Source organism: Notolabrus celidotus, chromosome 24 (genome assembly GCF_009762535.1).
Source record: "Notolabrus celidotus isolate fNotCel1 chromosome 24, fNotCel1.pri, whole genome shotgun sequence".
NCBI lineage: Eukaryota > Metazoa > Chordata > Actinopteri > Labriformes > Labridae > Notolabrus > Notolabrus celidotus.
Genome location: NC_048295.1, coordinates 6,738,145 through 6,753,957, shown reverse-complemented (window position 1 = coordinate 6,753,957; position 15,813 = coordinate 6,738,145). Strand labels below are relative to the sequence as shown.

At 46.2% G+C, this 15,813-nt stretch overlaps 1 protein-coding gene across 4 annotated transcripts in view; it reads right to left on the bottom strand.

Moving 5' to 3' along the window:
• nbeal1 (neurobeachin-like 1) overlaps positions 1-15,813 on the bottom strand; it is a 33,813-nt gene that overhangs the window by 15,374 nt on the left and 2,626 nt on the right. For 3 of the 4 annotated variants that reach the window (XM_034677590.1, XM_034677589.1, XM_034677591.1), the window contains exons 3-19: positions 9,876-9,967; positions 8,669-8,830; positions 8,428-8,509; positions 8,195-8,322; positions 7,948-8,030; positions 6,801-6,886; positions 5,960-6,338; positions 5,758-5,864; positions 4,440-4,526; positions 2,380-2,463; positions 2,189-2,287; positions 1,370-1,941; positions 1,119-1,251; positions 783-902; positions 385-694; positions 209-294; positions 4-93 (exon numbers count right to left, since the gene is read on the bottom strand). In XM_034677590.1, the coding sequence (XP_034533481.1) occupies positions 4-93; positions 209-294; positions 385-694; positions 783-902; positions 1,119-1,251; positions 1,370-1,941; positions 2,189-2,287; positions 2,380-2,463; positions 4,440-4,526; positions 5,758-5,864; positions 5,960-6,338; positions 6,801-6,886; positions 7,948-8,030; positions 8,195-8,322; positions 8,428-8,509; positions 8,669-8,830; positions 9,876-9,967 (2,700 nt within the window). The remainder of the gene's footprint in view (positions 1-3; positions 94-208; positions 295-384; positions 695-782; positions 903-1,118; positions 1,252-1,369; positions 1,942-2,188; positions 2,288-2,379; positions 2,464-4,439; positions 4,527-5,757; positions 5,865-5,959; positions 6,339-6,800; positions 6,887-7,947; positions 8,031-8,194; positions 8,323-8,427; positions 8,510-8,668; positions 8,831-9,875; positions 9,968-15,813) is intronic. The other variant, XM_034677593.1, reaches the window with a different exon arrangement.

The window sequence follows — 15,813 nt, the reverse complement described above, 5'->3', positions numbered from 1 at the left end:
TACCTTGATATCCCAGTTGACGACTTTGTTCCCAGTCAGGCGTCCATGCAGCATGTTTGGGGACAGATCTAGACAGATGGGGTTCCTACACGCCTGTAGAGACATGGACCATGTTCATCACCTTTTACTTAGCAGGCATTGGTATTGGTACTAATACTGATATTGGTCTGTAGATCAGAATATTTGCTTTAAGTAGGGTCCCAGTTACCTTGGGTGAGTAGTGCAGAAGGAGTTTGGTTGAGAAATCACCCAGTTCTGATTCTTGGGTCTTGAATGGAGAGATACAGTTTGGACCTAGACAAAAAAAACACAAAAATGTAGCTGTCACACACATCCAGTTTCACTGTTGCTCCACTTCCTCTCTAACCTGTCCTCCCCTCTTACCAGCACCACAGATGGCTTTAACGTGGTTGGCCTGCAGAGGCTCGTGGAAGACCATGACGCTCCCAAGCTGGCCCTGCAAGGACGTAGGGCTTCCCCACTCGCTGTCCTGTGTCCCCGCAGAGATGAGCTTAGTGACTGACTCAGGTTTCCCCCCAAGGAGGCCTCCCCAGGTCTGCGGCGAGAGGATGCCACCCAATGAGGAGCGGGTGGTGGGGGTGGTAGCGGTGGAGAAGGGAGGGTCTGGGATTTGGGAAGGTGGTGGAGTGGTGGTTCGGTGACCCGCTGAGCCGATGCAACAGGAAATGAACGGCTGTAGATGGAAACAGGGTAAAATATTAAACTGGTTGATCTATGCGTTGGTGAATTCTCATGAAGACAGGTGTTGGTGTCAGTCTTACCTCGGTCATAGTGGGATACTTGAGTGGAGCGGACAGTTTCTGCTGTCCATCCACATAAATGCACACAAGACTCTGTCCAAACGGCCTCTTCCCTGGAACATGCACCACACCGATGCTATGCTGTAAACAGAAATTCAAGCAGAATTGAGCTCCTTTAATACTCTGCACTGCTGCTTTTAATTGGCCTCAAGACATTTAATTGCAAGGTGTTAATCTCTTAAATGTAGGGTGTTGCCAGTCTTGAGGATTTTCAGAATTTGTAACTTTCTTAAGTAGAGGTGAAAAGTTCAGGAACAGTCAGATTCATATTCTACGGCATTGGCTGCTCAAACTCACCCAGAGAGAGTCACAGAAGCAGTAGTCGGGCAGCATGACTGTGACGTACTCTTTTTTTGTGCATACAGCCACGACCAGGGTGCCCGCTGAGCTGATGAAGGCCTCGAACCCCGTCCCTCCAGGGGTGAAAAAGCTGCATGGGATGAAAAAACAATTTCCAGTTGAAATTTCTTTATTTTGTTCTGAGATTACAGACTTACAGGATTCTGACTTTAATCAAATGTTTTTGTTCCACTCGTCTCTCCTCTCACCTGTAGAGCTGCTTCCTCTTGTCCTTGCTTGGTGGGCCTAGCTGGTCCTGATCCAGTGACAACCAGGCGAGAAAGCTGAAAGCGGAGCCTGGCCAGCGCTGCACTGTTGGGACTACAATCCCTGCCATGCTTGGCGACAGATCAAAGTACTGCATTGCGCTCTCCAAGCCCTGCTTCCGTACCATGGCCAGGAGGGCTCTGAGAGCAGGACCTACATACGGGTGTGCTTGAGTGGACTCTGGAGGCCTGAGAAGGCGCAGGAGTCCCAACAGTTCCCTTGCACTCAAGGACTGGGAGCCCAGTGAGCCTACCAGTCCTAGAAGGCTCTCAGCGCAAGAGCGGTGTAAACGTTCGTGGCGGTCCAGCGCGGCCAGCGCTCGCATGACCATGGCGGCGTTGACGCAGGTGGCGCGGGTCTGGCGGTTGAGGCAGCTGAGGCGACGGAGCCAGTCGGCGGTGAAAAGCTGCAGCTCCGATGAGTCCAGCTCTGGGAGCCACTGGACCAGCAGCAGCAAGGGTTCCACGTTACTGATGCCCAGGAGCCCCACTGAGGTGTGCTCACCCTCCACAGCCTACAAGCAGACACACAGGGGATAATTAACCCGGATGCTGTACAGGCACAACGGATTACAGGGCCGCAAAGTCAATCAGGGTACCAAGAGAGTAAGCAGGACATCATAAACCTAATCTCAGGACCCATTTGATATTATCCGACAACTATTAACCCTCTGAAGTGACAGATAATCAGAGCTTCTGGTGCAATCAGAAGATGGATAGAATAAGTGAGGAGGGTAGCCTGAACAGAGCTAGTGTTCTCACCATGTTCATCAGCTCTTTGAGGAGGTGGCGTGACGGCTGGCCGAGTGACGTGAGAACTTCATACAGGTGATTGTAACCAATCCTCTCCTTGAACACCTCCTGCGTGTTTGGAAAAAAGGAACAAAAAACAGTCACTTCATGTCACCTGAGTCCAGAAAGAACCACAATGTGTATGTTTGAGACAGTGTTACCTTTGCAGCTGGTGATTTGTGCATCACTGTCGTCAGGGCTTTGATGGTGGCGACAGCGAGGGAGTCTAGCCTCCCTTGAAAGACCTGAGGAAGAATCAGAGTCATTAGTTACTTCCTGGATCGGTTCCTTTTTCTTATTGAGGGTAGCTGATTGGAATCAAGTCAAATCTCCTTTATTCCTGATGATGTTTCAGACTCTTTATCAAAGCATGCATCATCGGAGATCAATCTGCATTCATGTGTCATGATTTTTTAAGTCGTTGGATATAACATGCATCATTTGGGGGAACAAAGGGAGACTTGAGTTGATGCCTTGGAGTCAGATTTAATTTGTGTTCTCTTAGGCGCCCCGTTTCTACAGCAGGCTTTGCAGCACAGATATGAGAAGTGACGTCTTTCTGCTCCAGGTGAAGAAAGAAAGCTTTCAATAGATCTGACTGGAGCAGGAAGCTCTCAGAGCTTTGTGCAAACACCCACAAAAAAAAAAAAGAAAAAAAGAATCTCACTCTTATTCCCTCATGAAGACAAACATCCACAAAAAAAAAACATGCATGCAACCCATTAAGCCAAACAGTGCAAAAAATAAACACAAACACATCTCCGTCCAGCTCCGTCCTGCTCGTGTTAGCGTACAACACCTACAAAAGAGTCTCGGACCAGCTGGAGAGGGAATGTGGCGAAGGAATTAAACATCATCCTCACTGGATTCAAACCACTGAGCCCTGTTAGGACAAACACCACGCCAAATGTGACAGCATTCCAGTTGAACCCAAAGTTAACCGCAGAAACCAGGACAATGTGGAAAGGCGGGGAGGTTGCAGGTGGGCCGTGAGTGGTGTGAGGAAACTCAAAGTGGCGATTAAATGGATGAAATGAGAGCAGTGAGCAAATGGGTCACTCCACAGCAAGACTGAGAATTGTTACGCAAATAAGCCGCAAATAACTTCTAGATTTGGAGCTCAGGTTTTGGTGAGTCTCTTTTACATTAACTTTCATCAACTGGTGGCTAGAAACCTGCCAAGCAGGTTGCAGCATCCCCCCCACTGCATCAGGTTGCAGCTGCACGACAACAAAGGCGCACTAGCGTCCCCGTCTACACACTGGTTCATCCACCTGTGTTCACATTGTTGGGATCAATGGAGGGATTATACCTGATAAAGGAAGCTCTGTGGATAAAAGTGCAAAGAGGAGAATGGGAGCCGGTTTATTCAGAGAGGAACAAGTGAGCTTTTATGAGCACCGGAGATGCTTCGAGGAACTTGGTGTTGTTAAAAGACAGACCTCAGGCTAGACTGGGTACTTGAACAGCGGGCGTTTTTCTCAGAGCTTAAAATTCACTGCATTATAAGTTCCTGTAGCTGTCAGAATAAAACTTGAAACTTAGAGTTCAGAAGCTAAAAGCTAACCTGTTTAACCATAGACTGTAAAAAAACATGGATGCAGCTGCAATGACGTCACCCACTGGTTTCTGAAGAGGCAAACGAAGCCCAAAGACGGTTGGGCGCCATATTGGAAATGGTCACTCAACCACATTACATACTCATCTCTGAAATTAGGTTTATACTTCAGTGCCCACTCTATGCAGTAGCTTTGTTCCTACACACCTAGCCTAACGGGCATCTCCTTAAAAATTAAGCTATGCATCAAAACCCTGTGAATGCAAGTTGTTCCCCTTGGTTTGCTCACAGTATTCATAAAAATGTCTGACTATTCCTTTAAAAAAGAAGCCAATATCCTTAAAGAAGGTTAAAAACATTCACACCACAAACACGGTGGTGTAATATGTTGTTGGAATCTGTTAAATAAACTACACAGTGTTGCCTGCCAGCTCTCTATCAGCTCTATGCCTCTGTGTGCTTTCTGTTTCGACCTGATCCCATTACGAATAATTATGTGACCCAGAGCATTGTGGGTGTCTTGCTGTGGAGTGGCTTAATGCTCCAGGGAGGGGGATGTGATGAGACTTTGCAGCAGGTGATGGCAAAGTGCAGGTGAGTGGATGGTGGTGGTGGTGGTGGTGGTGAGGGGAAGGAGTCAGGGGGTCTTTTTCTCGGCGGTACCTGAGTGTCCCTCTCTCCTGTCAGTAACCTGTTGTTGGTTATATCTTTCTGGTCCTTGTCTGCCGCCGTGCACCTAGCGTTTACCAGCTGACACACACACAACAGGCAACATGTCAACAGGGCATGTGGGGAGGTGGAGAGAAAGAGAAAATGGGGACAAAAAGAAGAAGAGGGGGGGGGCAGAGGATTGGTGCCAAAGGGGAGGAGAGATGTTGTAAGTGGGAGTGAGAGGTTAGAAGCCGGGACCCCTCGGCAGGGGGGTTGCTGTGAGGAGGTGTGTGGTGATCCAGCCTTGCTGTGGGGAGGCAAACATGCAAGGTGGGCAAAATGCTGGACTTTAAAGAGGACTTAAGGAGGTCTGTTTGTGGGGTTGTACGAGGTGAATCAGGCCATCACTTTGTACTTAAATATGAACAATAATAATACTTAAACAGAGACAATCTGATATAAAGGCCTGCCTCTAGTAAAGGCCTGCCTCTAATAAAGGCCTACCTCTACTAAAGGTCTGCTTCTTATAAAGGCCTGCCTCTACTAAAGGCCTGCCTCTAATACAGGCCTGCTTCTTATAAAGGCCTGCCTCTGATAAAGGCCTGCTTCTTATAAAGGCCTGCCTCTGATAAAGGCCTGCTTCTTATAAAGGCCTGCCTCTAATAAAGGCCTGCTTCTTATAAATGCGTGTAGCTGAAGCAAATTAAGGTTTATATTTGAGGATTTACAGTATGTCAAAGATCAAGTGAGCCCCCAAACTTCTACCTGGATTCATTGCCAACACCTGAGTAGGTAGAATCCTCATGTGTCAAACTCTCTATATAAGTAACCTCAGTCTCTTTCAATGCAAATTGGTTTATTTTTGGCACTTTGATCTCCTCCTATCCATCAGCGTAGACAATCCTAGCTCACTAGCAAGGATGATGTCATGCAGGGCAACATGTGGACAACTATTACAGGGAACATTTTAAAGCACTGTTCTTCAGCCTCATCAAAAACATTGCTACTTCCTCTTGTCTCAAGGTGTAAACACTTTAAATGTTGGGACTGATGATGTCTTAAAAAGTATTAAAAACCTCTCCATAAATAGAGACAGCAGAGGGAAAACAAATGTATACCGGGAGGTGTCTTAATAATATAAGACAACAGCTTAGAGCAGCTTTAGGATCTTGTTGCATCAGACTCCAGAAATGTTCGAGCGTAACTCAGGGAGTTATTACAAAGGGAATTAATGTTCAGTTTGACCCAGATTTGAGCCGTAGAAGAAATATATTTAACACTCAGTTTTGTCTTGAAGTTATATTTAGAATGGAAGGACTCGTACTGGTACCTTGCTGTTCTGCAGCAGTCGTGTCAGATGCTCAAAACAGTTACTGTTGAGGAAGATGGCTTGTAGAACTGGCCTGTCTGAGCACAGGAACATGTCCCTGATGGTGTCTGAGAGATGGAAACCAGGAGGCAAACCATGATTCAGCAGATAATGCTTCCTTAAAAATATCCAATGTTACAAATTTGTGTTTTTAAAGCCTTACCTAGCATATTTACTTGCAGCGCCACAAATCTGCTCTCCCAGTGGCGCCCAAGAGTTGGCACTCGGACCTTAGCTTGTTGCTGTTGCTGCTGCTGCTGCTGCTGTTTTGCAGCAACCACAGCCGCCGGGTCCGAGTTGAGCAGCTTGAAGTAATTTTCCAGCACCGAGGCGATTTCCACCTGCCGCTGGTCGGAGCTGGAGGCGAGGAGTCGCTGCACCACCTCCCGCAGGCAGCCCAGGGTGAGCACAGCCTTACGGTCGGGGGCCTCGCTGTCCCAGTCCTCGCCCTCGTCCGTGGAGCAGCTGCCAGTGGAGCAGTCGGCAAGCACCCGCATCAACACCTCCATGGTGGCCGGGGAGATGGCGAGGAGAGCGTTTCTCTGGAGGAATGGAAGCAGGGAGAGTTTGTTGAGATAAGGGAGGAATGTACTTGGATTAGTCACAGCATGAGAGGACCTCAGAGAGAGGAGGGGAATAACAGTCACAGGACTGCACCTGAATGAGTGCTCCTGCCTCATCAGTGTCAGAATCTGTGACATTTTCTATTCGTTTTTCTGTGAAGGAGCTGCTGCAGTGCTCCCTTAACAGGATGGGTGTCTCACGTTTCCATTGCTGCTTTATTATTGCTCCTCTTTCCAAAGGAGGGTTTAATCGTGCCAACACATAAACACTAAAAGGAATGGCACAGCTGCTAAAGACTTCAAACTCTCATTAACTCCATTATATAAAAGCCACCACAGAACTTGTTAACATTTGTTGCTTTTATAACTCTAATTTTCAACTTTTAAGAGGTGGTATGGACACATCAAGGGGATCAAATCTGTGACTTTACAGAGGCTTACCTGGTCACCAGCGACTATGGCTCCAAACAGGTGCAGTAAGCAGCATTTCAGACTCTCCTTCAGGTGCTCACTCTCCTGGAAGCACTCTGTAACCACAGGACACACAAACACAGTTGTTGGTTTGGTCAGTTGGTGTGATGTCAGCTATGCAAATACAGCAAAAACAAAGCCAGGGAGAACCGTTGGTGCGCCTGTAATTTTGTCTGTATACAAAGCGCACACATGAACACACCTTTATCTCCAAAAACTCTCTCGTGGCCACACTCACAAGCTAAATGAAATCTGCACACTAGATAAGATAGTAAGGACACAGTGCACAAACATAGACAGGGAGGCATGCGGTGGCCCTGTCAGCGACCTCCAGGTCATGGTGGTCCAAGTCATCCATTAACTTATCTGTCAACACGATCGGGGGGAAGAAGTCGGACACTCTCGGCACAGTGATATCTGTTTTCTTATCCTAAAAGTGTCTCAAAAATGTGAAAGAGCATCAACTTTCTCCTCTTGTCCGTCAAGTTAGGCCTCCCCGTATCACATTTACTGCCAAACCACAGCAGCCACACACCAGACGTGGGACAAGAAAGGAGGTTTTTGTTCAAAATGGCCGCCGGCTGAAGTGGCCTGACAGACACAGCTCGCAAATCGGCTCATCTCAGCGCCTGGCAAACGGGAACGCGGACTACAAAGAGCGGATTCAAGCGGACCCAGAGGGGACAGAAGAAGAGGAAGAGGAGGAGGAGGCGGGTGAGAGTAAGAGAGAGCGGCGGCATGGAAGCACTTAGAAATAAGATGGTAGAGGAAGAAATGAAAGGAGAGGACAATAGGGAAGAAGCTGTGCTGTAATCACGGGCTCTTGACGGAGAGCAGGAGTGGCCTAGTGGCATGGAGCGACCGTAAAGAGAGCGAGCCTTACTAACGAAAACAACAAAGCAGCAACATTATTCGGACTGTTTCATAGAAGAAGAAAGCTGATAGATCTTTTAAAACAATTCTTGTGAGCGAGGTTCATGGTGTGTGTCTCTGCTCTGCTCTCCATCACAACTGAAGACCTCACAAACGCCCAACGAAACGAAACGGACACATGTTGCGTTTTTTACAAAGGAAAGAGGTTGGGACTGAGGGGTAGAGTTAATAACGAGACACCTACGGTAAAAGAAAGGAACAAATTCAACCGTGAGCGGAGCTGCCTTGTACTTCTGTCTGCTTCTTTCCACCGTGCCCAGCTGCTCCCTGAAGAAAAACACACACAAACACTATTCAGGAAGAGCAGGGACATGAAAAACAAGCAAATCCATCTTTTTTTTTGCATCCAATGTTCTTTTAAAACTTTGAATGTGAGTGTAAGTCATGTCGGTGTAAAGCAAATGTCACGCTAGCTGCTGGATCATTCTTACCCGCAGGTTCGATGCCTCCAGTTGCGGTACGGGTCATACAGGCTCTCGCAGAAAGCCAGCGCATGACGGACGAACTCCTCCGCCTGACTCTGGTCCACCATCTCCTTCTCTTTGGTCTTGCTCTTTAGCTGTAACGCAAAACACACATTAATAAGTATGTTGTTTATACCTATGATTCTATCTCTGTTGTAGACCGCTGCTATCACATTAAGGTGAGAAGGGAGAAGTCAGACCTGCTGAATGTAGAGAGTTGTCATTGTGATGATGTGGTTGATGTAAGAGCAAGTGCCGATCTCCTCCACATTGGACATGTTCCTTTAAGAGACACCCGATCATCCACACACACACAAAAACAAACAGACAGAAAAGTTGACCATTAGCTTTCCAGTACAAGCCCTCCCGCGACTCACAGGTCACAATCTTGTCTTTGGATGTAATTAGCTGTGCTATTTGCGTGCGCTATCCTGTCCAGACCTGCAGATGATGATAAGGAACTTGAGCAGCAGCAGAGCCAGGTTTTGCTGCTCGGGCTCCAGGCCATCGGAGGCTTTCTGGACGCACTGCAGCAGCTGGTGGCGCAAAACCTGCAGGATGTTGTCTGGGAGGAGCGTCAACACCGGGGGGACCTCCTCTGGCCTGGTGGTACGGGAGAATCACAATGAAGGAGAAGAAGAAGAAGAAGGGTTATGATAAGAAATCTTTATCAGATAGGAAGAGGGGTTTATTAAACATGAGGCTTGTGAAAATCACATAGGGGCTCTTTAAATGAAGCCCTTTATCATAGAGGTTAATCCTAGTAGATATACACAAGGGCAATGTGAAGGAGCAGGTGCTGCTCTGCTTTCTCTCAATCAATCAAACACACACACACACACACACACACGCCTGGTGCACTGAGGCACTAATTCCTTGGAAACACACCATGTTTGCTGCACTGCTCATGAGAGAGAGAGGGAGGGAAAGAGAGAGAGTGTGTAGCAAGACCAATGCAATGAGTGTCAGTGGGAAAGCAGCACAGATGTGACAGCTGCAGAGAGGGAAGGAGGAGGAGCGGAGGAGAGGAAAATTAGGAGAAGACAGAGGACAAAAGGCGACGAGACAGCAGAGAGGATGATGAAAGGAGGCAGAGAAGAAGCAGGCGAGGGAGGATGAGAGATTTAGCCGCCCATACTCCTCTAGTTCCGCTCCACCGTCTCACATGGCCCTCTCTCTCTATCCTGAAATGTGACTTATTATCGGATTTACGGCTCGAATTCACCTTCATACTTCGACACATATCAGAGCATCACCTGCAACATAGCGTGACCACTCATAAGGCACAAAGGCATGCTGTTTTAGCCGGGCTATTTTGGGGTTGTGTTGTGATAAGCAGGGACGGTATGTGGTCATGCTGAGGGTGACGTCTGATGAAGACAACAGTATGTCTGTATTGTTAAAGTCAATTGATGGGACTGTTTAATTATGCTAAGTGACATATAGTGAGCCTTAAATAAGAACATCCTAAAAACCTAGCTAAAAGTAGAGTACCTAATGGAAAATAGTAAGCTAAAAATAATGGATAACCCTTGAATATGCTAGCTAGCTGTTAAAATAGGTTAAAAGTAATGGGTAAAATGTTAAAATTGTTGGTTAAATGGTGAAATATCAGACTCAAGGAGTAGTTGCAGTCCCAGAAAGTTACCTTGTAGGTGGCTTTTCAAAGTCCACGTCCAGGCATCGTTCATAGGAGCTGATGAAAATCTCCAGCCATAGCTTCAAGTAGTCTGGATCCCTCTGAGAAGATAAGATAGAGACGAGAGTTAGACTACAGTTGACAGTACTTTAATTTAAAAATGGCGGACAGCTGACAGGTCTATTGATTCTGCAATGTATTGAATTGTGTGTGTGTGTGTGTGTGTGTGTGTGTGTGTGTGTGTGTGTGCACATGTCTTAAGACTTAAAGACAACAACAGGACTATATATAACCAGCAAAATCCACTAAAATAAATCTGTGTATGTCAAAGATGACTGTACAGAAACTAATATTATGGGTTACTGAGCTGGTATGTGGCACATGTGAGAGCAGGAATGACTCACGTGGGTGTGTGTGTATCTTATCATTTCTAGACATAAAAGCCACAACATGCACCTGTCTACGTGTGAAACTGGTCCGGCTACATTCATAAAGGGGAAGTTTCTAGCAGCTGGCTGATCAACATTTCCTAAATTCCTGGAACAAAGCCTAGCGAAGGATGGGAACATCGGTCGCAGAGGAAGGCTGGCTTTTGCTTTGCCTGCAGGGTCAGATCCACAGGAACAAAACTGGAAAATGCTTGACATGGAAGTCCACATGGCAAGACTTAAAACTGGAGGAGCTTGGAACCTGGGGCTATAAATAAAGACATGTGGTGATGCTGGAGTCTAAAATGTTACTTTTGTCTTATAAATATGGATTTTTTTTACAGTTCAACATTAAATTATGTTTACAAGCTCTGTTTATCTCAATTATTACTACTGATTACTCATTGTATCTACATGTATTGAGCCAAGCCATCACCACAAATGGATCTGACCTCACCACAAAGAACAAATGTAATGTCATGTTGTCTCTCGCTACAACTAGCATAATTAATGGGTGTGTGCTGTACGAATGACTGGACGTTGTACAGCTACATTTACTACTGTAGGGACGATGTCATCATTCTGCTCAACCAATCAAATTGACAGCAGCTTAGATAGCGCCATTAATACTTGGGACACGAGTAATCACTTCCCCACAACCCCCCCAGAACATCCTGTCATAAGGACTTTGGGCCATCTGGAGGGTGTGAATGAGCAATCTAGGTCAAGGAGGGCTGAGGAGGTGATAGACTAGAATACTATAACATAGTGTATTGTGCATTTGAGAGTACCCCCCTTTCATACAGGATCTGTGATAGTGTTGGGTATTTTGAGACTCTGTTGACAGGAAGCTAAGGGTTTACTTTCAGTGAATGTGTCAGAGGTGTATTCATAAAATATGTCCATAAGTGTGAGCGCAACAGATTAGTGAGCATTGTAATCCCTAAATCCAACACCACCTTGGTTCAAAGACAGATGCAATATTTTAATGCCAACCTAATACCAGTTAAATAATCCACAGCCAAGCTAGTAGAAGAAGCACTAAACTCAAAATCTTACCAAGTGAAATTGTCTCATTTTTACTCAATGTTTCTTCTCCCACTTGATTTAAGATAAACCCACTTAACGAGTAACATTTGAGCAATATAGAGCGAGTGCAAAATCTATTTTTGAGTGAAAAAATACTAATTGTTATCATTCCTGTCTTATTCTGAGACACTAAGCTTTAAAATACTGGTTAAATATTGCTTAAAATAAGTTTTCCCTGCTAATCTTAAGATCACAGTTTTCTAAATATTACATCCTATTTTAAGAAATCTTACCAAGCAAATTTCACTTATTTCAAGGTAAAAGTACCTTAAAATAAGTTTTCTTTTCTTGTTTTTGGAGGGGCATTTTTTCCAGTGAAGATGAAAACATCCCATCATGCTAATACCAGACAAACAGGAAGCCACAGAAATTTACCCAAAAAAATGTATGCCATTTCCTATGAAGCTATTACTTTAATGCCAAAGAATCTGCAGATTAGGGCTTGAATCTAAAAAAAAAAAAGGAAAAAACACGACTGGAAAGAATTGGGTTTTCTGAGGATAGCAAGGCGAGCCATCTGGCTACAGAGTGGGAGAGGGGCTGAAAGGCTCGCTGCTTCTGTCTGCGTGTCAGAGTGGGAACCAGCCAGAACGGGGCAGGAAAAGCCTGTGCTTTGCTAGTCCTATGAAGTCACCAGGACGAGCCTGGGATGCTGGCTTCTCTGTGTGTGTGAGAGAGAGAGAGGGAGTCGGGGGGGGGAGAGACAAGAAAGGGGGCGAGAGACGTTCGGACTGAGTCAGCAACAGCCACGGGTGAATGTGGAAAAATAACATGTGGAGTGTGCTGTGTAACGTCAGGAACTTTATAAGATCAACACAAGCAATGAAGAACGTAGAAGCTCATCATGCATGTTAATAACACCACCAGATAATAAGATGATGATTGAAGTGGTCTCAAGTGACTGGGCATGCTAGAAGCAGGGAGTGAATGACAGAGTGTGTGTGTGTGTGTGTGTGTGTGTGTGAAAGAATGCCCTCTTTTAGGCCGCAGCTTGTGAGCACAGATGCCCATTGAGGGTTTGGACTGAGGCAGGCAGGCAGGCGGGGACACACCCTGCCCTCCGTGGTGGTTCTGTTTATCCCCGGCCTTCATCACCAGCCTGACGTGGACACGCAAAATGATACGAACGCACGCAGGAATCCTAACTCAACAACAGCCACCTTGTCCTTACTCGTAACAACCACCTTGTGTCTCTCTGAGTCCATCAAACTGGTCCCACAAGAAGCTCACATGCCTCTCCCATATATCCATTATCTTATTAGCTCCTCTGCCGAGCTGCTACATGACATTTCTGATGGCGTATTGAAGCTAACCTCTGTTAAGCTAACAAGGTCACAGATCAATACACTTGATTCTTGAAATTGAGATCGCAGCTGACTCACAGAGGGGACTCAAGTGGGCTAGTCTGGGCTGTATAGAGGAATCCACCACACTGAGAGACAGGAGGGACGGGGAGGACTCTGCTGCTTGTGCTGACTCTATAGAAATCAACGTAGCAACAACAACAACAACAACAACAACAACGTCCTTTCTCTGACAGATTGATTCGACATGACGTGTGATCAGTTTGCCTCTGGGGTTGGTCATATTAGTGAAAGTTAATAACCGTCGTCAGGGGGTTTGGACCAATCAGAATCAAGCATCTTACACAGGCGGAAGATGAGTAAGTATGCACAGGGAGAAGAAGACAAATAAAGAGTTATGACTCTAATAAAACAATTACAACCGACATAAGCTGATTATGTCATTACATCTGTGGCTCCACAACAGCCCTGCATGCATTTTCAGCTGACTCAAAAGGATGATGGTGCAAATACTGACGCAAACACACTACTTGATTGATCTGTTAAGAGTTGCGTTATGTCGTGCAGCCGCACAGAGTTGCAGCTCAGCATGACCCCGCCCCTCCAGACAGGCGTGGTCTGCCAGCTGCAGCCGTCGCCTAAGGGTGGCTGCTTGCTGTGCTGTGCTGTGCTGTAGTTTGGGCGGATGACCTGGTTGGGTGGAAGTGGCATGGAGTCATTGCAACCACAATGTTTAAAGGGCCCCCCTCCCTGTGGGTTTTAAAAGGCGGCTGTGGTCCGCCTGTTCCCTGCATGATCATCGCAGCCCGACATCACTCGTACCCACCAGTCGGTGACGCCTCCTATGGTTGTGATGTCACGGCCATGGGTGTATTTTAAGAGGCGAGTGGGAGGGGTTAAAACCGCATGCTTGATACACAATGTCAGTGACATCAGTGTTATTCCAGAGATATTCACAGCACAGAGAAATGAGACGCAAGAAGGGGAATAAAGTAAGCAGTGCAGAGATAGAAAGCTAGCCTAAGGGGACAAACTTTGCATACTTAACTAAAGCCTGGGTGTGTGAGCCTGCGTGACTGTGTGTGTGTGCGACAACTGAGATTAGACTGCAACAAGCAAACAAGCAACACAGCCGTGAAAAAGACCTGAGTAATCCACCCGAGCAAATAAGTGAAACCACGGCACTTTCTCCTCTCTTCAGTCTTTTTCCCCTCCTCTCTCTCCATTTCTCTTTTCCTCCACCGTATCCTGACTCCCAGAAGTGCAGCGGTTTATGCAAATGATTGTCATTTCCAGTCAGAAATTGCTCATCAAGCAGGCTAGGGTGGGGTGACACCTCTGTATATCTGAGGACTGAAGCCACTGACTGGTGAACTGATGCCCCTGGCTGTTGAGGCATGTTCCCTGCGGTTGGGGAATTAAAAGGGCTTCTCTGCAGCAGACAAAGGCTTTAAGAGAGTCACCAGAAGTATCCACTTTCCCTTGCGTTGTTGCCGTTATGTACCAGCGGGCAACCAGCGGCTCCTTGTTGCTCGGGGGGGAAAACACGCTGGCACGAACCAATGGCAGGCAGCTAAAAGGATTGCTGGTTACATAACACTCTTAGTGTTGTCTGTGACCTCTCGGTCCGCTGTGGCTCAGAGAAACAAGCTGGACTCAGCCTCTGCTGGCACAGTAGAGTCTAATAATAATAATAAATAAGACAATAAATAATAAAGATAAGTAATATTGATTCTAAAAATAAACACTGAGGCTTTATGTCGTTAGCTCACATTGTGTCCACGCGCTAAGCCTGTTTTGAGGGTTTGCTGTTTTTAACATGAGCAGAATAATCCATGGGGATGTGGTCCCCCCCCCCTAAACTAAACGCACTTCTCACCAACCATTTCCTCAACTCTGGAGTTCAAAGGGAGTTTACTTTCAGTATTACTTTAATGTCCCTCAGTTACACCCTTTTGTTTATTAATACAGGACATGTTTACTTCCTTTATTGACAGTTCACTTTTTCATGGCTGGTCAGAGTCTGCTTTAAATGCTGGATGATTTCCTTAAAGGACGAGTACAAAGCTCTAACATGTTGTGAGAGGAACAGAAAACCAAAGTCAAAGAACAACAACATCCAAATGAAATAACATCCATCAGCTATCCAAGTATCTTGTAATTGTGGTTACCCCCGCAGCAGCCCGACTCCCACACACTCCTCAACACCGACTGAGGCCCCAGCTGCTCACCCAGCAGTCTGTGACCTCGTCATCAATATGTGAACAGCTGTATCTGCAACTCGGTCTCCAATTATCTTTTCAAAACGCTCAGACATTAATTCAAGCTTCACACGTCTGTTTAAATATTAACCTGTTTCCTTTTTGAGCACCAGGAACTGGACGACAGTCAGGTGGATTATTATAATAACGCACTGTATGTGGAGATAAGACGAGGCATCTGATGTGTGCCTGACAGAGCAGGTAGAGCTGGTTCTCTTAATGCCACCGGTGGCTTGTAATGCCGAGCGTCTACTGTCAACATCCGATCGGGAGTGAGTGTTAACCTCTGACATAGAAGGCAGAGATGTCTCTGCTGTTTTGTCAATCATTAAACAGAATGATGTCACGAGAGAGCTAAGATGAAGTCCTCTACCTGGACAATAACACCAAGTTTTATAGGCGAGGTCATTACCATGATTTTACAGAGGGGCTAAACCTCAGTGCTAGATTAAATTCAAACATTAAAATGCTAACATCATACAAGAGTTAGTTCTGACCAAGCAATCTGATTGGATAAAAGGGGCCTTCCACAAGTGAGAATGAGGCATGCTGTCTGAATAATCATCCAGTGACTGGGATGCTAGTTTTAGCTCAGCTGGTAGAGCAGGCGCCTCATGTACAGAGGCTACATGTAGTCGCACTACATACAGGATTGCATGAATTGGTTGCAAGTCGCTCCCCCTCGCTCTCCCCTTCTTACCGTCTCTCCTTAACTGTCCCAACAATTAAAGGCAAAAAATTCCCAATTTTGTCTTTAACTAGCACTAGTAGCACATTACCAATAAAACCAGTGATAACTTATAACCAGGGATGGGTAGTGCACATTGTTCTGGTTGGCGCTACAAGGAGAGGTGTCGTGGAGCGT